At 58.0% G+C, this 22713-nt stretch overlaps 1 protein-coding gene across 10 annotated transcripts; it reads left to right on the forward strand.

Annotated features, from left to right (window-relative positions):
• Positions 1 to 450: 450 nt before the first annotated feature.
• DMTN (dematin actin binding protein) lies at positions 451 to 20730 on the forward strand. Of its 10 annotated transcripts, XM_045535935.1 has the most exons (17): positions 451 to 630; positions 1522 to 1735; positions 11191 to 11243; positions 11417 to 11491; positions 11857 to 12012; positions 12736 to 12780; positions 13109 to 13208; positions 13534 to 13590; positions 13810 to 13962; positions 14426 to 14550; positions 15112 to 15217; positions 18442 to 18506; positions 18675 to 18723; positions 18884 to 18891; positions 19067 to 19132; positions 19377 to 19457; positions 19600 to 20730. In XM_045535935.1, the coding sequence occupies exons 3-17, from the start codon at positions 11226 to 11228 to the stop codon at positions 19711 to 19713; spliced, it is 1218 nt and encodes a 405-aa protein (XP_045391891.1). In that variant the 5' UTR covers positions 451 to 630; positions 1522 to 1735; positions 11191 to 11225; the 3' UTR covers positions 19714 to 20730. The 10 variants fall into 10 exon arrangements, with proteins under 10 accessions (XP_045391891.1, XP_045391896.1, XP_045391898.1 ...); XM_045535940.1 differs by lacking the exon at positions 19067 to 19132; XM_045535942.1 differs by lacking the exon at positions 11417 to 11491.
• The last annotated feature ends 1983 nt before the right edge of the window (positions 20731 to 22713 follow it).

The raw sequence follows: 22713 nt of genomic DNA on the forward strand, positions 1-22713 counted from the left end.
TGAGCGGTACATGCGTTTGGCTGGAACTGCAAGTTCCCGTGGAGAAGCGGCAGGAATAATAAAGAGTCTGGTCCTTATGCTGTGGCAGGGAGGGAGGAGACAGCCAAGGACTTGGACAAGGGGGGGTGACCAGATGCTGTGGCCTGGTGGCAGCATGCTGGGTGCTGAGGCTCTGGGGTCCGGGAGGCAGAGTCCCGTCGCCCAGAGGTAGGGGGCGTGGCTTTCAATCTGATGAGAAAGGGTCGCTTTTGGGCCCTCATCCTTCCTTTTCTTCCTGGGGCTCAGATGTCTGTCCCCTCTCCCTCCTCCCTGAGTGTCCAGGGGCCCTGGCTCAGCCTCTCCAGGAGTTAATGTTTAGACAGCATGGGGGCCACCCCTGGACTCCCCTCCCCAGCAGGTTGGCTGGGGGCGGGGCCGGGGGGCACTGGAGTGAGACAGAGGGAGAGGGTGGGCAGAGAAGCCTACTGCGCAGGCTGGAGAGGGGGCAGGGGGCAGGGCCAGAGTCCACTCGGGACATCTGGCACCAGTGACCTTGCCCAGGAGAGGCCTGAGAGGGGCAGGAGCCCCGGCCCCCTGTTGCGGACGCCAGTGTCCATCCTGGAGGCCTGGAGAACTCCCGAACTGCTAAAGGTACGCCGGGCTCTGGCGCGGAGGGAGCCGCCCACCGGGCCCAGTGCGGTGCTGCGGTCTCCGGGGCAAGGTTTTGCCTCCCGTCTCGTCCCAGCCAGACCGGGCGGGCGGGCCGCCGCGGGGAGGCGCGGTCAGATCAGCTGGCCTTGAGGAGTCTGGGCCTCCGCAGGAGGAGGGGCTGGGGCTGGGCTGGGGCAGAGCTAGTCTCTCCACGGGACAAGGACAGAGACGAGGGGGAGGCAGAGTGTGACAGGGGAGAAGGGTCTCCTGGCCTGGCTGTGGCCCCCGACACACACACACACACACACACACGCACACACGCACACACACACACACACACACACACACACACACCCCTCGGCCCTCACAGCCAGGAGTGACCTTGGCAGCTAACTTTTCTGGTCGACAGAGGGAGCCCTAACTCTGCAGTCCCCTCGGGGCCAGGGCTGGCTGGGCGGAAGAGGTGGCCGCCCGTGGAGGGACTGGGCAGTGGGATGGGATTAGAGGAGACCTATCCTATCCGCTGACTTTCCTTGGGACCAGGAGGAGGTGCTCAGAGAGAGAAAGCAGGGTTGGGGGCCTCCTGCTGCATGCCTGCCAGCGCCCAGGGGCCTCCCCTCCCTGCCAGGACCGCCCCTCTGGCCCTTCAGCACGAGGGCCGTCCCTCCGTGTAGTCTGTCGCCTTCCCCAACTCCACGCTGGGCTCCCTGGCACGGGGGACACTCCCCAGTGCTGTGTCCCCATCAAGGCCGGCCAGCTATCTGGCCCTGAATTGGGGTTCTCCCAAGGCCACCCCTGGAGCCAATCCTAGAGCCTTATGCGGGGAGAGGAGATTTGCTGGCTGGGGCTCAGGGGGAGCCCTAGCTCCCCAAGCTCTCCCTTAACCCCCAGCCCCAGCACGCAGAAGCCCGCCCCCCCATCACTGAGGAAGAGGCAGTGGGAGCCACAGCTTCCTCCTCCCCCTCCCGCTGCCGCCGCTGAGCCGGCCGAGCTGCCGGCAGGTTGTCTTGGCAACGGGAGGCGGAGAGGAGATGCGCCGAGGGATGGAGGTGGATGTCACCGAGGAGGCTGCTGTGCTCCTGCCCCACGCCCCAGGCCCTTGAAGGTACCGCGCACCCGCCCCCTCCTCCTCCCTCCTCCCTGGCCCTCTCCCCTGGACTCCCCCCATTCTGCCCTGCACCTCGTGCTTCCGTCAGAAGGAGGCTCCCCTCCTCCTCGGCGGTGATCCTGGCTCACGGCCCACCTCATTCCAGGCCCCTGTCCACAGCTGTCCTTCCTGGCATCCGCTCATTCCAATTCTACCTCTGGGGACCCCGACACAGAAGGCCCATCTCCTGGGGTGTGTTCTGGTGGGGGGCGGGTAAAGCAGGGGAGGGAATGAGGTAGTGGGAAAAATCTGGAATCCTAGAGGGCCGAGCTGTCAAAGCCCCTGGTGCCCGGCGTCTGGAGGGATGGGGGGAGACTGCTCAGGGCTGGGGTGGCTAGGCCCCCCCCCCATCTCTCTCGGACCCTGGTTTGAGGGCAGCACGGCTGGGGTTGAAGGTTCAGAAAGCAGAGAGGCTGGGCTGAGGCCTGGCTGCTCATGGAGAAGCCACCCGGTTCGCTCCTCCTCCAAGGCTGTGGCCCCCTCCCACCACATGACTGGTGCACCCCCCCCATCACTCCTGGCCTTTTTCTCTGAGGTGTGATGATCTGGTGTTTCTTCCCCCACCCTGGGTTTTCTCTGCCTTCCACAGCACCGGCCCCCCAGCTAAGCCTGGCTTCTTTCTCCTTTTCTCAGGCACCTGTCCCGATCACCCCTCCTTTCTCTCCGGAGCCCATCCTTCAGGGCACAGTCTTCTCTGTCCCCACTAGCCAGACAGTCCCCCCTCCTGTCCCCTTCTCTTTGAGAAAGAGACCCTGAGGCACACCCTCACCTGTCCCCCTGTGAGTCTCCACTCAGCTATCCGAGAGCCCCCTCCCCAGATTCTAGATTTCCCCAACAACAGCTGATATCATCAGCTGACCGGCTGTGGGCAGCGGTTGCCAGGGCAACGGTGAGGGCTGCCTAGGTAGGCAAGTCTGCGGCAGGCATGGAGGTGGAGGCCAGGGTGAGGGTCGGGTCGCTGGCTAGGCTCCCCCTCCCCCGCCCAGGGCACCAAAAGGCCAACAACGACGGGGTCCTGGGCTGGCTGAGGTTTTTCCAGAGGCGGGGAAGGCATGTCCCTGTAAACGCTGTGCTGGGACCTGGGGGTCACCTGGCAGGAACCTCCCTTTTCATGAAGCTGCCCTGGGGAGAAATGGGGCTCTTCTTGCTCCTTCTGCTGCACCCCATGGCAGCTCCCAGGGGACTGGGGTTACCGGAGGGCCAGCCTGGGTCTCTGGGACTTAGGACCTGGTTTCTTGTGCCTTCCATTTGTCCCTCCCAGGGGAGGGCTAATCCTTGGGTGAGCGATTCTGGCACCTCTGCCGGCACCCCCACCCCCAGAGGCCGGCCCCCAGAGGCCTCAGCTGCTGCTGGTGGAGGATGGGGCACCGTGAATGTTGTAGGAGGTGCAGGTGCTGGAGCAGCCAGACATTGTCCCCCTCGGTTAGCAGCAGGCACCCCCACGTCTGCCCACCACAACTTGAACTCCCTGGCTGTATGTGAGGAGGCTCGAGGGGCTGCATGCGTGTATGTGTGCGTGTGTGTGTGTGTGTGTGAGTGTGTGCACGCTGCAAGGCTGGGGGTGTGGGAAAGGGAAAAAGGACAGCGCTGCCCGATTCTGCTTCGTCATGATGCCGGGTTAATGCTGCTCTTGTTCGAAATGGATTGAGCTGCAGCCGGGCGGACGAGCCGGGAAGAGCACACATCCAAACACACACACCCTCGGAGGCCACACGCTATCAGCTGGAGGTGGGAGGGTGCGGGGAGGGCGTGGGGGAGCCGCGGCCGACTGCCCGCCCCCAGACGCGGACTCCCCAGCACCGGGATCCAGGCAGCCGTGGCTGGCAGAGAAGCAGGGTGGGGGCGAGGGGGTGGGGGCCCAGAGGGGAGACCAGACCGCTCAGCCGCGACCAGCTCCCCTCCTTCGCCAGCTCCCACCCACCCCAAGCCGGCTTTTTTTCCTGTTATTTGTGCTCCGGGAAAGCACGGCTGGGTTTCTGGAACGGATGCCTATTACCTAGGCACCCGAGAAAAAGCGGCCGCCCCGTGGATCTGGGCCTAGGCCTCGGGGGCCTCAGAGCGTCTGGGCCACACTGTCTGGGAAGAGGTAGGTGGCAGGGTCTCCCGCCCCTCTTCCCCTCTGTGGGCACTTGGGGCCCCAATACCTGCCTGGGAGTGAGGCCTTGGGTGGTGGCAGGGAACCCCCCGGGAGGAGTCAGCTATGGCCCCCTGTGCAGTGGGAAAGCCGGCCTGGGTGGCAGACCCTGGGATGAGCTGGGTTTGAGCTGATCAAACCTGATTTGGGAAAGAGAGCTGGGGTGTTCTGATCCCAGTGGGTCTGTGCTGCCATCGGAGTACCCCCTTTCCGGCTGCTCTGTCCTGCCCACCTCGCTGCACCAGCCAGAGATGGGAGTCAGGGGGTCGTGGGGGCTTGGCTGGGCGGGGGAGCCCTTCCCTCCCCGCTGAATGAATAATGGAGCAGTAAGCCCAGTCCTTGCGGCCTCCTCCCACCACCCCGGGTACCCTGGAGGGTTGGCGGTTCTTTTAGGGGCCTGAGACTGTTGGTTTGGAGCCTGCTCCTTAGGGGGAGGGGTCCGGCGAGCCCCCTTCCAGGCTGGGGTGAGGCCCAGTGAAGAGAGGCGGGGTGGCAGGGCGTGGCTGCAGGCCCAACCCAGAGCTCTCCCAGCCCCGGCTGCTGTGGGAATTGAAGAGTCTGGGGCTGAGCAGACACACGAGACCCCCAGAGTCCTGGGGCTCCCCCTTGCTAGTTCTGTCCCTCCCTGGGCCTGGTAGGCCCAGCACCCCTTCCTGGGCAGACACACCCGGTGTGTCCCTCCCAGGGGACTAGTTGCCAGGTTGGGAGAGTCAGGGCAGCAGGGGCAGGTCTTGCAGAACAAGGTCGCTGGGCTCTGGGAACGGGGCACAGGGGGAAGCCCCCAGCGCATGGGTAACAGGGGGCTCTGTGTGTGTTGCTGTACATGTGCACGGCGCAGGATGGGTGCCAAGGAGAGGATGGCTGGGTGGGTGTGAGTGGGAGTCAGCTGCTCTGTGTGTCACCGTGTGGGGGCCTCGCTGGGAGAGTGGGTGCGGGATTAGCAAGCAGGGCCTCGGAGTCTCCCCGAGTGCACCCGTATGTACGAGCTCTGCACAGCGCGGGGCTTTTCCACCTTTGCACACCTGCGGGTCTTCTATCGGTTCCGCCAGCCTCTCCATGGCCCGGTGTCAGCCCCCTGGGCCAGGTTGTCCACCTGTGGGTGGGCGTCGGCAGAATCCCTTGTCCAGGGCTCCTCTGCATGCAGAGACCAGAATAGGGTGCCCCCAGAATCCAGAATTTAGGAGGCAAGTCCCTTCCATCTCCCTCAGCTCTGTCAGTCCAGCTTGTGCAACAGGACCTGCTATGAATGGAGGTCGGAGCAGGAACATGCTGGTGACTAAAGGGGGACGTAGACGTGGGGACCTCTTTAAAGAAGGGTGCAGAGAGAGGATACGGAAACTCAAGCCCAAGAGAGACCTAGGAGAAAACAGCTGTGTGGTGCGTATTTGTGTAGGGGAGGGGGAGAGGGAGGGAGGAAGCACCTGGGCTCATCCTGCTGTCCTCAGAGAACAGGGGAGGCCAAGGCCTCAAGCAGGTGGATTCTGGATCCACCACCTGCCCCTGCCCGGTCCCTTTCAGAGTGACAGGGTGTTGTATGACGCTGGCCTTAGAGAAGCCCTGGTCCTGGCAGCTAGAACAGGGGTAGCGAGAGGAAGAAGATGAGAGAAGAGGAGGAAGTAACTAGGCTTTGCCAGCCTCAGACAGACTCGGGGTTCAGGCTAGGTCTAAGTAGTGACACTGCTGATGAGCCCCTGCCCCAGAGCAGGCCTGAGCTCTCCTGATGTCAGGGCCAGCGTGGTGTCCCGCCCCGCCCACAACACACACACACACACACACACACACACACACACACACACACACACACACGGGGCCCAGGGGAGCCGGCCCCTGCCCTGCGCCTACCGCCCGCCCTCCTCCTCCCCACCCTGGGATGCTGTTTTGGGAGCTGGCGACCTAGCTGCCTGCTGCCTTTATTTCTGGCATTGAGTTGTTGCCACAGTAACTGCGGGGGTGGGGCCGGGAGGGGGAGAGGGTGAAAGGGAAAGAGAGAGGGAGGGAGGAAAGACAAGAAAGCAAAGCAAAGGGGATGGAAAGCAGGAAGACAGGAGAGAGAAGGAAACGGCCACGGCAGTGACACCGTGGCCGAAACCGGTAGAAAGAAGAGCAGCAAAGTTCCTTGCCCACCCTGACAGCAGCCCTCGGGGACATCGCGCCTCATTTCATAACTCGCTCACTGTCTGCCCCGGTGGCCTCCAGCCCAGCTGGACCCTGGCTGTGTGGCGCAGAGCCCGAGGGCCCCAGACTCCCCGCTGCTTTGCGCCAGGTGCCGTCAGCAAGCAGGATTCTGGGTGTCTCCACCGTCTGAGGTTAGCACGTGGGGACCCCAAGTCCAAGTTCAGATTCAAGGGGTATCTTTGGAGACTCCTTGAAAAGAGCACTTGGCCTTGGACAGGCCTGGGTAGGGATTCCAGCTTGGCTGCTGTCTGAGGGTAACTTTGGCAAGTTAACCTCTCAGCCTCGTTCTCCCCATCTCGACATGAGGAAAACACCGTTTTTGTGTGAAGTTTAGAGGGAGGGTACGAAAGTCCCTAGCACAGTTGCGGGCACAGGCACAGGGCAGGCGGCAGTTGGCTTGGGACCGGAGCAAACGCTGGACCCGAGGGCCCAAGGTGTGGTTCTGCAGGTCCAGGGAACCAGGGATGCGACCAGCCCCTACCTGGAACAAGAGCCCCCTGGGACAGGCGGGCACAACCTTGGAGGTCCCTGTGGGCAGGTCTTATCGCCGACATGCTGGGGAGCTGTGGGGAGGAGAGGTGGGGCGAGGTGGGGCTGGGCTGGTGGCTCAGATAAGGCAGGGCCACAGCTGGGGCAGGGTGGGGCCGAGGTGTCTGACCAGAGCCAGGGGCAGCTGAGCTGTCCGTTCCGCCACCTGGGCCTGCCTTCCTCCGCCGGCTTTCCCCTTCCTTCCAGTCCTCCCTCCCTTCCTGCTGCAGCCTGCCCTCTCTGTCTCTGTGTCCCTAGAGGTTGCTGGGGCCTAAGGGATGCACGTGCATAGGCAAGTGGTGTGCATGGGTGGAGAGGGCTCAGGACGGGGTGGGAGGGGGCGGGTGACAGCCTGTACTGACCTGCGAGGAAATGAGCTTTGCAGAGGGAGCTGCATGTGGGTGGAGTAGGCCGTTGCCTGCATGGTGTGATTCCAGAGAAGCCAAGGAAACTCTCTCTCTCACACACACACACCCCACACACTTCTCCACCCCAAAACATTCTCTCTGCTGGCCTTCTGACAACCTAAAATTTCACCAGCAAGAACTTTCTTCCTTAAGGCTAGCCCCAAGTTTAAATGTAAATGCCCGTGATGGGTACGACAGAATTTCTGCCATTAGCGCCTCTCTAGATAATTTATTGGCATACTCTCTAACATGCAAGACCCTGAAAGAGACCCAAATGCTAAGGGACAAGACCCTGCAATGGAGCTGTGGACCAGACGGGGCTGGGGACTGGGCAGAGGCGGGAGGCCAGGGCTCACATCGGCTTTGCATGTGGTGATACGGTGGTTAATGGTTTCGGAAGTCAGACAGGCCCCAGCTTAAATTCCACACATTAGCATGTCCTTGACTGATAATTTAAGTCTCAATTTCCTCATCTACAAACTTGAGATAATGGCCAGTTCACAGGATTGGGATGTAAGGGTTAAGTGGGGGAAAAATGCTAAGTGCCCAGCACTGTGCCAGCCGTAACATCGACATTCCATAAACAGAAGCCATGAATATTACTGTGACCATCTTTATTTCCATCATGTCCCTAAGTGGCTGTGCCTATGGGATGGCATTTGTGCGTGTGTGAGTGTGGGATGTACGTACTCCTGTGACACGGCTCCACAAGTGCCCCCTCTCCTGAGCCTCAGTTCCTCTCTGTCCGCTGTTCCCTCCCCGCTGCCTGCAAGCATGTTCAAGGCTCTCCTTTCCTTAAAAGCCTTTGGCCCATCTTGCCTCCTCCAAAGCGACTCTTCCAGCTCCATCCTGCCCTTCTGTCACACCCCTGCCTGTGTCATCCCTAACCCGCAGGCCACCACCATTGGGGCCCTGACGTCCCAGCTGGAGGGAGGGCACGTCTCCTGACCTTCCGCACAGCAGTGCATGCTTGGCTTCATGACATTCTACTTTCTTAGCCCCTCCCTCCCTGCCGTTCTCTCCCTCCATGTTTACTGCACACTTCCTGCGTATCAGACCCTTGGCCGAAAACACAATCACTAGATACACTCCCTGCCCCCTAAGAGCTGCCCAGCTAGTTTCCTCTCTCTGACCGCGCCATCTCTGGATATTTCTTTCTTCCAGTCCCCTAGGAGTTTCCCAGGATGCTGTTTTTGACCTTCTTTCTCCCTTGGTGTCTCGAGTTCAGACTAGCACCTCTAGGCAAACGGCTCCCAAATCTCTGTTTCCAGCCTGGCCCCGCCCCCAAGCTCCTTCCTCCTGGACGTCCCCACCGGTTCACCTGCCGCACCCACTGCAACCTCCACCTGGCAGAAATGAGCCCCTTCTGTCCCCTCCTCCCTCCAGTCTCCAGGGGGGTCTGCAAGCTGCCTGCGCTGGGGCTCTCCGGATGAAGCCCTGCTCTGCGCCTTCTACCTATAGGATTCCTCCCGCTTGCCGCTTTCCTTCCTGCCCAAGCCTGGACCCTCACAGTCCCTGGCCTGAACTGCTGTCACAGCTTCCTGGCTGGACTCCCTGTGAACCCCTCTGCTGTCCAGTCCAGATCCCAGGCTGCAGCTGGATTCACTTTCCCGAAGCACGGCTCGGATCGTGTCACTTCTTTGTTTAAAAAAAGTTTTTGAGCTCTTTATGGCCCCCTGTTGCCCACAGATTTCAATCTAACCATAATCTGGGTTCAGGGCCTCCACAATCTGGCCCCAATCCCCCACCCCAAATATTCCTAAACCTCATGAGCTCTACAATCTGTATTTGCTGTTTTCCAGACATCCCCACCTTCCTTCATGCTGCTTCCTCTGTCAAGAATCCCTTTTTATGGTTTTGCGTGATCTCAAACTGGGCATCTTTCTAGGCCTGCCACAAATACCTCCCCCTCCAAGAAACCTTTTTCCCCCCCACCCCGACACCCCAGTAAGAGTAATCTCTCTCTCCCATGACTTCTCATAGCCCCTTATACTATCTTATCTGGCACATGTAATTTCTACTTTGCATGGGAGCCGTCCAGACGCATGCTTTATTTCTGGAGGGGCAGCTTGGCCCCTTTGACTCATCTTTCTCTTCTCCATAAAAGCATTCTGTGTTCATTGCAGAATAGGTGCTCAGAAAGTATTTGTTAAATAGATGGATAAAACAAGACATGACTGAGTGGACGGATGGAAGGATGAATGAGCATTTGCCTTAGAGTTAAGCCAAATGTATAGCGAGTTTGACAATGGCTACTAACAAAGTAAAGATCAGAGAGGAGTGAGAGGGAGCTAGCAGCTCTTCACATATGTACCAGAATTTACTCTGCTCCTCAGACACCTAGCTAAAAGCATTCCAAAGTGAGCACTAAGGAGGCAAGAGGAGTCTGAAGCTCTGGAGTGGAGACTTTCCATTGGCACCGAATACCTACTGTGACTCTGATGCCCAGTCTTGTCCTGGAGGTGCCATGGTTCTAGAATTCCAAAAAGATTTGAGAAATCTGGCTAGAAGCTCTTCGACTGTGCGCCTGACCCAGTGCTAGGTAGGCCCAGCGCATCACACCTGTGCGGAAGACACAGTCATTTTCAGCCCCACGACTCTGAGCTCAGTTTCCTCACATGTAAAATGAGCTTACGTTATAGGACTGTTGTGGCGATGTAACCAAATAATCCTGTAAGGTGCTTACCCAAGTACCTAGCATGTGATGTGCGTTCGGGAAATAATAGTTCTTATTGTTGTTGTTGCCTTCCAGAAGTCAGTCTAGTTAGGGAAAAACATGTTCCCATGTCTGGTAACACAGAACCAAAGGCTTCGTTACATGGGTCTCTTTTTATGTCCCTTCAAACCCTTCAAAGAAGGGTTTATCCGTGAGGACTAGACTGTTAAGGGAGGCCTCCCATTGGAGGGGGCTTAGGATGGACTTTGAAGGATGGGTGGCATCTGGGAGGCAGAGAGGTGACCGAGCAGTGCAAAGTGTGGGCAAAAGCAGATAAATGGGCTCGAGGCTGTCAGTGTGGCAGGCGGGTGTTTGGGTGACACAGTGAGCAGCAGCATGGCCTGATACAAAGTATAGGTGATAAGAATTGGGAACATTAGTGACCTCCGTCTGTCATGACCCTCTGTCTCAAAGAATGGCTACAGAAAAGCAACCGAAGTCTATCCGTCCTTGGGGATATAGAAATAACAACAGCTAACATGCTCCTTGGAGTGTATGATGTTTTAAGCACATCACATGTTATAACTTACCTAATACTCAGAGCAACACTATTACGACACAGGTACGATTATTAATACTAACCCCCACTTTACACATGAGACACGAGGCACAGAGAGGGTAGGTAACTCGCCCTAGGTCACACAGCATCCGAGTAGCAGAGTCAATACTCAAGCCCAGGCACTCTGGGCCCCAGTCCATGCTCTTGGGGATGGGACCAAAATCTAATGCGAAATTCATTTATGTTTCATCTACACCTTATACACATACCCTGACGGTAATTTTATGCAGTATTTTAAGTAATTTTGCGCATGAAACAAAGTCCGTGTTAAGTTCTCGTGTGTGGAACTTTCCACTTGTGGCGTCACATGGGCACTGAAGTTTCCGGTTGTGGATTTTGAATTTTCGGGTTAGCAATGCTCAGACTGTATCACTAAACCGACCCCTCTGTGTTAAGCATCCCCGGGCGGGCGAGCAAGAGGGAGCGGTGGCTGCGGGGACAGGAGACTGCAGGGGTGGGACGAGGGGGAGGAGGGGCCGCCCGGGGCCAGGGAGGGAGAGGCGGGACAGCGGGACAGCGGGCTCCGGGCGGGGGCGGACAGGGCAGGTGCGCGGGGCGGGGAGGCGGCTGACCCCTGCTGTCATTTCCTCTGGAGCCCGAGAACAATGGCTCGAAAACAAGTGCAGCCCGTCCACTCGGCCACCTCCCGTCCGCACGCGACCTCTGCCTTCTCCCGGCCGAGGAGCCGGGTCGCCTGGAGGGGGCTGCCCCGCGCCTGACGCCCCCTGGCCCGGCCTCCTTCCCCTTCTCCTTGCAGCCCGGGGAGTCGCCGCCCGCCAAGGGATGAGGACGCGACAGCCGGGCGGGACGCGCTTGCTGCCGTCGCGGCCCCGAGCGCGCAGCGCCCAGGAGCCGGGCCGGGCCTGACACCCTGTCCTCTCCCCTCGCGCACAGGGCTCCGCCGGTGACCCGCCGCCAGCTCCCGCCGCATGGAGCGGCTGCAGAAGGTGCGCGCGCACGCGCAGGGGCGCCGGGGCCGGGTGGGGGGCAGCCCGGAGTCGAAGGGCGCCACCTGGCGGCTGCCCGCAGCGCGGCGCCCCGGTCCCCAGAGGCCTAGGGCCGCCCGCCCCGCCCCGCCCCCGCACGCATCCCCACTCGCCCGCCTTCTCGCTCTCCCCAGCAACCACCCACCTCCCCCGGGAGCGTCAGCTCCTCCCGAGACTCCAGTGTGCCCGGCTCTCCCTCCAGCATCGTGGTGAGTACCCCTCTCGGCCACGGCACCCTCCGGCTGGGAGGGGGTGGGCGGGGACCGCTGGCTGCGGGGGCTTCACTCCGAGCCTCCCCAGGGTGGTCCTGCCAGTCTGGCCGGCAGAGGAACCCAGAAATCCAGAGAAGCGCCCCCACACCCCCCTTCTCCTAGTCTGATCTCACTGTACCCCAGAGTGCTAAGGGAAGGAATGTCATATTTTTAAGGTGACTATCTAAACTCTTAAAATGAAAATAATAGGACTGTTCATATCTAAAGTGGCGCCGTTTTCTCGGTAATAACCTGTAAGTCTAGCTTGTGAGGCCCGTAGCCCAGGTAAGGCTTTGGGCTCCATTTGCACCGTTTTCCTGCAGGCCAAGATGGACAACCAGGTGCTGGGCTACAAGGACCTGGCCGCCATCCCCAAGGACAAGGCCATCCTGGACATCGAGCGGCCCGACCTCATGATCTACGAGCCCCACTTCACCTATTCCCTCCTGGAGCACGTGGAGCTGCCCAGGAGCCGGGAGGTGAGAGGGGTCCTCTTGGGCAGGACCTGGGGGCAGGGCTCCGCAGCTCCACTGGTGGTAGAGGGACAACTGCCCTGCTTTCTTTGGCGGAGCTGGGGGCGGGGCGTGTTTCCAGGCAGCAGCACAGGGGGTCTAGGAAGGAGGCCGGGAGTGGGCAGAAAGGGCAAAGTTTGTAGAAAGAGCACAGAAGCACTGAACGTGGAGGCTGAAAGTCCTAGCTGAGGCACCTGGGTGACACTGTGGCTAAGTTTCCCCTCCTGCAAAATAGAGGTGATCCCTCTGCCGTCCACTTACAAGGTACTCCAGGCACAGGAGATAGTGCACAGGCAGGTCCTTTACCCACCGTGTTCAAGAAAGGGCCAGTGCCACAGCCGAGCAGTGCCACGGGCTGGACTGTGGGGAGACTTCCGTCTCCTCCCTGGATGCTTCTTGGTCCTGTCCCTTCCATTCCTTGCCAGCCTCTGAGGACAGGGCCACAGCTGTTCTTCCCCTGGCCCTCAGAGCTCCAAGCACGCTGCTTGCTTCCCCAGGGAAGACTGAGGACGTTGCCCAGGGGGTGGTAGGAAGGAGGAGGAGGGAAGGCCCGCCCTGGGGACTGGCAAGAATGTGAGAGAGAAGAGGTGGCCCAGACACTGGCCAGGAAAGGGTGTGGAGCTGAGTGGGGGATGAAGCAGCCCCTCGGGTTCTAGGGACCAGGGTTTAATCTCCCCTCTCCATTCACAGCGCTCGCTGTCACCCAGATCCACATCCCCGCCACCGTCCCCAGAGGTGAGTCTGCCCCACACCAGAAACTTGCCCAGCCTTGCTCTGAAGGGGCCCCCAGGTCCTCTCCCCAACACATGTCCAGACCAAGCTCTGCGGGGCCCAGGGGGTGACCAGCCAGCTCTGTGGCCATCGCTCTGTCTGACCCAGGGCCTCATCTAACCCTTTCTCCCCGGTCCAGGCACCTTGTGATCGGCAGGATCAGTCCTTGCATTCATTGCCCTAGGGCCGGAGATGTGGCTGCCAGGGTGGGAGGACAGAGCAGGGGAAGTCAGGGTGTGTGGGTTGGAGAGGGTGGGGGGGGACTCTAGACCCACACGCTTGTGCTCTGCAGGTGTGGGCAGAGAGCCGGACCCCCGGAATCTTCTCCCAGGCTTCAGCCCCGAGAACCACTGGAACCCCCCGGACCAGCCTGCCCCATTTCCACCACCCTGGTAGGTCTTGGCTGCTCCCCTCCCAGGACCCCTTCTTTCCTTCGGGAGCCCCAAGCCCCTACCCTCAGTCCCCTCCTCTCCGGAGAACACGCTCGCCACGGACTTGCAGGGTGCTAGGGATGGTGGGCCTGTCACTTCTTCCCTCCCTCCAGCCCAAAAAGCACAGAAAGTCCCAATCCCCTGAAGGACGGTGCCAGGAACTCCGGGTTCCATCTTGGCTCTGGGCAGGAGCCACTGAATTCCCACCTTCTCCCATTCCCGGGCCCCCTTCTCACGGCCCTGCCGGCCACACATCCTCCTCACCTGCCCGCGCTCCCTCCCACAGAGACCTCCCGCCCAGACTCCAACATCTACAAGAAGCCCCCCATCTACAAGCAGAGAGGTGAGGGTTCCCCTGGCCTGCTGGGGGCCGTGCCGTGGGGCTGGGGGGCTGGCCGGGGTGGGGCAGGGGACAACTGCTCAGCGCAGCATGGAATGTTTGCCCTGTGCTCATACGTCCAGCATCTCCCAGGTGTGCAGGGGGCAGGTGAGGGACTGGGGACCGAGGGTGGGCCGGTTGGCAGGTGGGGTGCGCCTGGCCGACCCTGGCCTCCGTCCGCAGAGTCCGTGGGAGGCAGCCCTCAGAGCAAGCACCTCATCGAGGACCTCATCATCGAGTCGTCCAAGTTCCCCGCGGCCCAGCCCCCCGACCCCAACCAGCCTGCCAAGATCGAAACCGACTACTGGCCGTGCCCCCCTTCTCTGGCGGTCGTGGGTAGGAGAGATGGGGGGAAGGGGGGCCCTATGGGGTCTGCGTAGGCTTTTCCCCGCCTTCCCGAGCCCCCAGGCTCACTGCTCACCCATTCCCGGCGTTCCTGCAGCACTTGGTATAAGTGGCTGTTTGTCAATCATTCGTTCACTTTCCCTTCATTTATTTGTTGACTTAACAGACATTTACCAAATTATGTCCCAGGCTCTGTGATAGGACCTCTGAGAAAGAGAAAGATAGATGAGGTGTGGTCCCCAGTGAATTTGTTGTGTGTGTGTGTGTGTGTTGCCTACCCAGTGTCACAGCAAGGCGAGGAAATGTTACTTTTATATTATTTTGTTTTAAAAAATAATTTGTAGTGGCCTCTTCAAGGCCCAGGCCAGGGCAGTGCACAAAACCAGTGCCGGATGAATGCTGGTTGAGCTGATGGCTGGCTGACGGCTGTGCCTGCCCTTGCCCTGTCTCCTAGAGACAGAATGGAGGAAGCGGAAGGCATCTCGGAAGGGTGCAGAGGAAGAGGAGGAGGAGGAAGACGATGACTCCGGAGAGGAGATGAAGGCTCTCAGGGAGCGTCAGAAAGAGGAACTCAGTAAGGTAGCATCTCACGACCTGCCACCCACCCTGTGTCTTCTTAGGGACAGAGGTCCTGGTTCCATAGCTGGTCTAAAGTGGTTCAGGCCAGAGAAGCATCCTTGTTAGAACACGTGAGCGACCCCTCTTCTTTCCCGGGATCTCGGGTTTCTGCTTATGAAGGGACACCTGGACTTTACGCTGCTTTCGAGGGGACACTACTTGACCTTAGGGTCAAAAGCACAGAAAAGGGTGGTCCCACCTGTGCCAGGCTTCAGCAGGCCTGGCCTCCAGGGGAGGAGAGAGAATGTCAAGAGCCATGGAAAGGCCACTGACTGTGACATGGGCTTGTGCCCTGGGCAGGGTGACCTGGGACAAAGAGGCCACCAGGGTAGAGTTCCACCAAGCACTCTCACTCTGCACTCAAGGGAGGCCATGTGTCAGCCAAGAGCAAGAGGCTCTGTGGGCTCCAGGGCACGAACCAGCCACCTTGGAAAATGTCCCTTGCCTGCCTGCAGGACACCCAACTCTAGGCTGTTTGGAGATGAGGAATGAGTATCTGAGTCTCCCATTCTCCCTCCTCAGGTTACTTCCAACCTGGGAAAGATGATCTTGAAAGAAGAGATGGAAAAGTCATTGCCTATCCGAAGGAAAACCCGCTCCCTGCCCGACCGGACACCCTTCCACACCTGTGAGTACCATGGAGGGGGCTTGGAGTCACCTGGCCAGACCTGGAGGCCGGACTCTGTTGTCTGGTGACTTGTTAGATGTAGGAGATGCGGTCCCTGGCCCAAGGTGCTCACACTTTCTCCTTTGGGCAAGAGCGCAAGTCAGGACAGCATTGAGGACAAAAGATAGTACCAGCTGAAGCAGAATTAGCAAATTCAGTTTAATTTAACAAACACTTATTGAGTGTCTACTATGTGCTAGGCATCGGGGGTAGAAAGAGTGAAAAAAATCTAGTCCTGTCCTCTGGTAGCCTTTGGTTGATGGGGAAACCCATGTAAATCCCAAAGTTTCCATGTGCTGTTGTGGCAGGTGTGATTGGGGCATGCCGGGGGTACTTTGGGAGCACAGCAACACAGACTTCAGCCCATCGGGGAGTAAGACCAAGTGAGCCAGACAAAGTGAGTGGGGGAGAAGGTCATCGCAGACATCAGGAACAGTGTGGAAGCAAAGACAGGGAACCGGAAACATCCAGCCGGCTTAGAGGACCTCCAGGAGCCTGGAGTCACAGAGCATGGCATGCACCATTGGGTGGTAGGCAGTGGGGCCAGAGAGATGGGGTCCAGAGCTTCGAATGCCCTGCCTCCGGTCACCCACTGCTCTGGCCTGGACTTCCTTAAAGCGTGGTGGCTGGAGAGGAGAGGGAGAGATCTGAGAACCCATAATTGGAAGCCACATGGCGTCACTTCTGCGTTCTATCGCTCAGAGCCAGGCACTGGGCAGCCTAGACTCTAGGGGAGGGAAATAGGCTCTACTTCTTAATGCGAGAAATGGCACAGTCTCATTGCGGAAAGCGTGCGGGACGGGAGCTGATGGCGCGCACCATCTTTGGGAAGAGTCTCCCATGCTCTCCAGTAGTCTGGGGCAGGGCTAAAAATAGACATGGGCCCAGAGAAAAAGGCATGGATTTGAGAAATATACGGGCAGTCAAATCCACTGGACATGGTGGGTAGGGGAGAGAGAGGTTGGGGTTCTTGGGTGCCGGGCAATGACCAGCGTGGAGCTGAGATAGTAAGAGCGGCAGGTTTCAGAGAGCGATGGAAGTGGTTTCAGACGGGTTGGGTTTGAAGTGCCCCACCTGGAGCGTGTAGGTGTAGGTGCATTTGGTGGAGTCCGGAGCTTGTATGTGGCAGTGAGAGGGGGAGGAGAAAGTGAGATTGCACGGAGAGAGAAGGGAAGGGCAGCCCTGGAGGACGTGTCCATTAAGGGTCCAGGTGGGCGGGTTGGTTGACACAGAGTCTCCGAGCCTGGGAATGTGGGAGGCTGGCCTGGGGGCTGGGGATGCAGATGTGGGAGCAGGGCGTTATGGGGTGAGACCTGGTGAGGCTGGTGAAGCTTTGGAACTGCTACTGTGGGGACAGGGAAATGTACGAGCCTTGGCCTTGGCAGTGACGCTCAGCTCCATGCTGTGGGCTTTACGTTCACAGCCTGCGAGCAGGAAGGGGCTGCTGGGTTGACCTGCAGTTCGACTTTTGTAAGGAAGGTGCCCGAGGGGCTGAGGGGCCAGGCTGCACCATAGAGGTGCTGGTGAAAGCAGTGACTGTCCCCAACCACAGGGTTGAAGCTCACTAGGTAGAGACAGAGGCCGGGTGGGGCCGGGGTGGGGATCAAGAGACTGGAGCTCTCCAGGAGACGGATGAGCCGGGGTGGTGGGGGGTGAGGCTGAGCAGGAGCTACAAACGGGCTTGTTGGGCTTACAGTTCCCAGGTGGAGCTGCTGTGGCTGACGACAAGAGCCAGGGAGCGGGGCTTTGGAAGGGTTGTCTGATGAGGATCGGAGGGGAAGACTCCTCCCACGGGGGAATTCAAGGAGCCCTAAGGCTGACACGTGGCTAGGACGTCCACGGCCTCACCAAGAGCTCCCAGGGTGCTGTTTCAGTGTGGGTGGGAAGGGTCGCAAAAGGCTTTTTAGAGATTGTGGAAAAACGAGTTAAGGTCTGAAAGAATGAGATAGGGACTGGGGCCCCAAGGTTGGATTCAGTCTCAATGTTCTGCCAGAATCTTCTATTCGGCCAAAATTAGCTCTTTAACTTCCATTTTGGCCTTGTGACGTTAAATAGCCAAATGCCTACCTCAACAGCATTTTTGGCATCCCTGAACTTGCACATAATCAATGATCCTGTGATCAGGCAGGCCACTGTCATGTCACATCAACCTTCCTATCAGAGTCACGGACAGACCTGTAACGTTGGAATAGTCACTTTCAAACATTCTAAAAGTAATTGGCAGTGAAAAAATCTTCATATGTGCTTTGAAGGCTGAAATTCCATCAGTTGATGTATAAATATATACTTATTATTTATTGCAAGATTGAAATGTTTCAATAATGAATGGTGATTATGAAAGCTGATAATTTTCTATACAAACAAAGAAGTGTTAGGGGGAAAAAATAAGGTTCCCCAAACCCATTTTGTTCTCACCAATCAAACTTCCAAGCAACAGATTTTATAAGAATGTTGTAAGAGTATATTTCCTCACAGTTTTGAATCTAATGGAGGCTAAATATTGAAGCAAAATTCTAGTGAAGGCAATTGCTACAGGACACCAACCATTTCTAGTAATTGGAGATGAAAGAGTTTTAGGATCTGTTCAAGCTAAGAATCTTAGGTACAAAGTTCTTTCTAGGAAAACACGTTACTGAAAACACATTTTCTTGAGTTAGAACCCGCAGTGTCTGAACGTGGAGAGATCCTATGACAAGTGTGAGTTGAGAGTGACACCCAGCAATGCTGACGTGAGGTGTTGACTGCCGGTCCCAGCCAGCAGCTGACAGCCCTGAGAAAATGACTATTTCCGTAGCAGAATGTCAGACGTTTAGAATTTGATTACTAAGGTTGTTAATGAAATTGTAATAACTCAATTATTTTGATTAGGTTTTAGATTTAGCTGGATATCTCAGAGTTCATTATGTGACGGTGAACCTCAGTGTTGGCTGCCTGGTGATTTTCACACTCAACTGTGCTCTTGGGCCGCTTCTAGTTAGAAGAGGGAAGGCAGTAGAGACAGTTCAGAGTCACCAGTGTCACTGGCTGGACATCCTGGTAGGAGCTGGTGGCCAACAGAAGTCCCCCAGCCTCCCCAGCTCGTTCTTCACGGGCTGCCCGGTAGGGGAAGGCCAGCAGGGGAGCCCTCGCAGGAAGGACTGTCAGGGCCACCAGGACTGAACGCAGGACCTCTGGCTCTCTTCCAGCCTTGCACGCGGGAACCTCTAAGTCCTCCTCTCTCCCCGCCTACGGCAGGACCACCCTGAGCCGGGTAAGGTCTCAGGACCGGAGATGTGGACTACGTGGGTGGGGTGTGCACGTGGGGTGCTTCTGGGGGACTGAACCACTGTGGGTCCTCGGGAGTGGTGTCCCCCTCAACGTGAAGGGGACCAATGAGGAATGTCCCCAGCTTCCTCTGACTCCTTTGTGTCCTTTGTAGCTACAGTCCACAGAGTTCAGCCCATCGGGGAGTGAGACTGGAAGCCCAGGTGAGAAGTGGGACCCGCTGCTGGGGAGCTGGGGAGCTGGGGAAGGGGCTTGTGCAGGCCCCTGGGCGGCACGTGTCTGGGATGTGGGCAGGGGTCTGACCAGGTCAGGCAGCAGCTGGCCTCGGAGCTAGCTCTGAACGGTGACCCTTCCCTCCCGCAGGCCTGCAGGTGAGCACCTCCCGGAGGGGAACAGGTGGACGCCAGAAGCCGGGCCAGGCGACTGGACGTGTGGGGGATGGGGGGTGGGGCTTCGGAGTTGCCTGGTGACGCCGTGAGATGCCAGGGTAAGGCTGGGAAGGTCTCCCCGCCCCGCTCTGGCTCACTGCGGCTTTGGTCTCCCCAGAACGGAGAGGGCCAGAGGGGGAGGATGGACCGGGGGAACTCCCTGCCCTGTGTGCTGGAGCAGAAGGTGAGGGGCAGGGACCCGAGCACTGCAGCGGGCGGGCGGCTGGGGACGCCAGGCAAGCTGGATGCACTGCGGGGTCCTCCTGGCCTTGAAGATGGGAGGGCAGCGGGGAAGCCCGGGGGCGACGGGGGCAGAATGGCATGAACCCCACTGGCCTCTGCAGGTTGATGGGGGCCTGGGGACTTGAGGGGGCTGCATTGACAGGAAACCCCATGAGCCTAAGACTGCCCCCTGCCCTCGCCCCCAGATATATCCCTATGAAATGCTGGTGGTGACCAACAAGGGGCGAACCAAGCTGCCTCCGGGCGTGGACCGGATGAGGCTGGAGGTACGCAGGGTGTCAGGGGGGCAGACTCTCCTGCCCGGTGGGGAAGACCCAGGGCCTTTTTGTCTGAGTGTCCCCTGGGTCACTCAGCACAGCCCCCACCCCGCAGCTCCCTTTCCTGAGCCACCCTGTGTGTCCCCTACAGAGGCATCTGTCCGCCGAGGACTTCTCGAGGGTGTTTGCCATGTCTCCCGAAGAGTTCGGCAAGCTGGCTCTGTGGAAGCGGAACGAGCTCAAGAAGAAGGCCTCTCTCTTCTGACAGCCCCTCCGTGACTGACCCCTCACCCCTGCTGCTTGAGGGCGCTGGAGCTGGGGTCGCGAGACCCAAAGCATCCTCTTCCCCTGGCCAGCCTGGAGCGGGGGAGCCCCTGCGGGCCTGGCCACGAGGAGCCAGGCGGCCTCCTCCTCTCTCCCCTGGTCCCCCCTGCACAGGGCCAACCCAGGCGGGGCTCCAGCACACGCAGAGTTCATGTTTGCAACCTCTCCCTGCCCCTCACCCCCACACGAAGGTCCCCAGCAGCGGGTGAGGAGAAGTGAAAGGGGGCTTGGTGGTCAGGCCTGGCACCGTCTTGAGCAGTGGGTGGGAAGCGGCCAGGCAGGAGAGCTCCGGGCCCCTGTGTGCGCCCACCCAGCTTCCCCCACTCAGGTGTGTCAGCTTCCCTGCACCTGGGCTTCCTGCTTCTCTGACTTTAGCGGGAACAGCCTCCAGCTGGCCCCCAGCAGGGAGACTGCCCTGCCCTCCAGCTTGCCCTGACCTCTGCTCGCAACCCAGAGCTTCGAAGCCTCTTGCTCCAGCCCTGTGGCTTCCCCAGAAGCCTTGGCTTAGAGGGGGATGCCTCGTGTATACAGCCCCAGCCTGCCACCACCTCCAGGCCAAGTCAGCAGGAATCCCACCTTTTAGCGCAAGCCAGGTACCGGGCAGAAGCCGGCCCTTCATCCTCCCGTGGATGGGGGTCCAGAGGCCAGGCGTGGCACGTTCCTGAGTGTCCTGGCTACCAGCTCCCACCCGTACCCATGCACCCCCCACTACGCTCTCTAAAGAATGTATTTATTGGGGCCCCCCAGCTGCTTTCCTCCCCTAACTCTCTGCCCTACCTTAGTCACACTCCCAGCTCTACTCTCCAAGTACACATGTGTATATAATTATATCTATATTTTTGCCCAGGTCCGGGTTTTGTTCCTGCCCAGACCCTGGCGTCCCTTTCCACTGTGTGTGTGATAATGCTGGGGGAGGGGGACTCTGCTTGGAATTAAAAGATTGCATTGGGTCCCTAAATCTGTTTGTCCTTTATGAGCCCCCACACCTGGGCGAGAAGGACAGGTGATGTCGGTGGGTGGGGAGAATGAGGGTTCAAATAGGGCACGTGAGAGTTGGAGGGGTGGAGAGGTAGCATGCACGCTCTTCTTCCCCCGACCCAAGCCAGAGAAGCAGGGGCTGGTCTAGGCCAGGTCTTATCTGCCTCCTCCCCTTCAGGGGCTCTGTGATGGGGGAAGCAGGGGGGCAGGAACCCCCCAACCCCCTAAATGATGACCTTGGTGGTCAAACTCTTCAACATCTGACATGACTGCACCCCCAGGGCCCAGGGTGCTCCCGGTTAGATGGGGAGGCCAAACACACAGCCAAGGTCAACAGCATGTGAATATGCAGAGAGCAAGGGTCAAGGGCAGGGAGGAGGGCTGCAATTTGCTCTTGGTTGATTTGGCAAGGGCTCCAGAGGGGAACAGACATGGACCTGCATACGGGGGGTGGTGAGGGGGTACAGATTTGATTGGAAGACCAGAAGGAGGGCTGCAGTGTGGGTGCTTACGGGGGCAGGGGCAGGCCCTAGCTGGCTGGCTCAGAACCCTGTGTGGGCGCACAAAGAGGTGCAGGGTCAGAGGGGCCGGGTGAGTTGAAGGGGTGCCCAAGCTGCGAACCTTAGCCTGGAGCTGGGGCCCAACCCAAGCCCCCTGGATGGGTTTCCAGCCCCTTTGGCTGAAATAAAAGCAATGTGGATAAGAATCCCTAATATGTGAGCAATTATTTTAAATTGTAGGAGTTCTGTTGCATCTGTGGCATTGTTTTCAACAAACAAACCTGTAAGGTCAACAAGACAGACCATGTTAATCCTTTGAGCAGATGAGAAAATTGTGGAATAGAGACATTTCATCTGAAGGGTAGAGCTACTGGCACCTAACCAGTGGCGAATGGAGACAAACACTCAGGTTTCCAGGACATTCCCAGTAGGTACAGTTGTCTCTGGAGGGGAAGCAGAGGGCAGACTAGGAGGTGCAGAGAGAGAAGACTGGTCTCCACACATGTACCCTGACAGTAGGCTTTAAGTGAATGTTTGCAGGCTTACCCTGTCCTGGGCACTGGGGACACAGTGGTGACAAGGCCAGCATGGTGACAAGGCCAGCATGCCCTTGTCCTCATGGAGCTTCCAGGCTATTTCGGAAAATGTCAATGTCATTGAGTACCAAGAGGTGCTAAAGGCAGTGTTTGATCAGCTAAATGGGAAATGTCTGTGGTGGAGGCAGATTGACTGCTCAGTCCTAAAGGATTTTAATTTCCTGAGAATTTAGAGTGGCTCAGAGTAGAGCTCTCTGTTCCTAAAACAAAGCCTTAGGGAGAGTCTCGTAGTACCTCAGCCCCACGACACACCCAGAAGCAAAACCTGGGAGATTATTTAGCACCGTGGCTTTCAAACCTTTTGCTATCTTTTTAGTAGCAAATCTTTTTTTTTAAAAAAAAATTAATCTTGCTATTAGTCATCAGAATGCATTTATAAGTTGAATTTTAGTTTGTTATGAACTCATTCAATGGGAACAAGGAAGCTGTTTGACAAGTTTAAAATGTTAAGTCGGGGTTATATATGACAGTTGCACTTTTATCAAATACAGGAGCTACTTTACTATTGTGTTGGGTTGCGCAGTATTGGGGAAATCCTGTTTCAGATAGGTAGTTACACAATTGTGGTGGTTTAAAACATGATGGAATTTGGTCTCATTGGAGGGCAGTGACTACAGCCCTCTCCTTGAATCTGGGCTTGGTGCCTTGCTCATTTAAAACACCTTACCCCAAAACAGTCTTCAATTCTTCGTTTAACCTGATAGGAGAGGCTTTATTTAAAGGTTTTCCTCCAAATAGGCTGACCTGGCAGCAGAATTTAATAGTACATCAGTGGTCTCTAATGCTTTGGGCATATAACACATATAGTATGTACACTGACTTTCATGAGAGTCTTAAAAATAACATGTAAAAAAGTTAAGTCAAATA

Source organism: Lemur catta, chromosome 22 (genome assembly GCF_020740605.2).
Source record: "Lemur catta isolate mLemCat1 chromosome 22, mLemCat1.pri, whole genome shotgun sequence".
Taxonomy (NCBI): Eukaryota; Metazoa; Chordata; class Mammalia; order Primates; family Lemuridae; genus Lemur; species Lemur catta.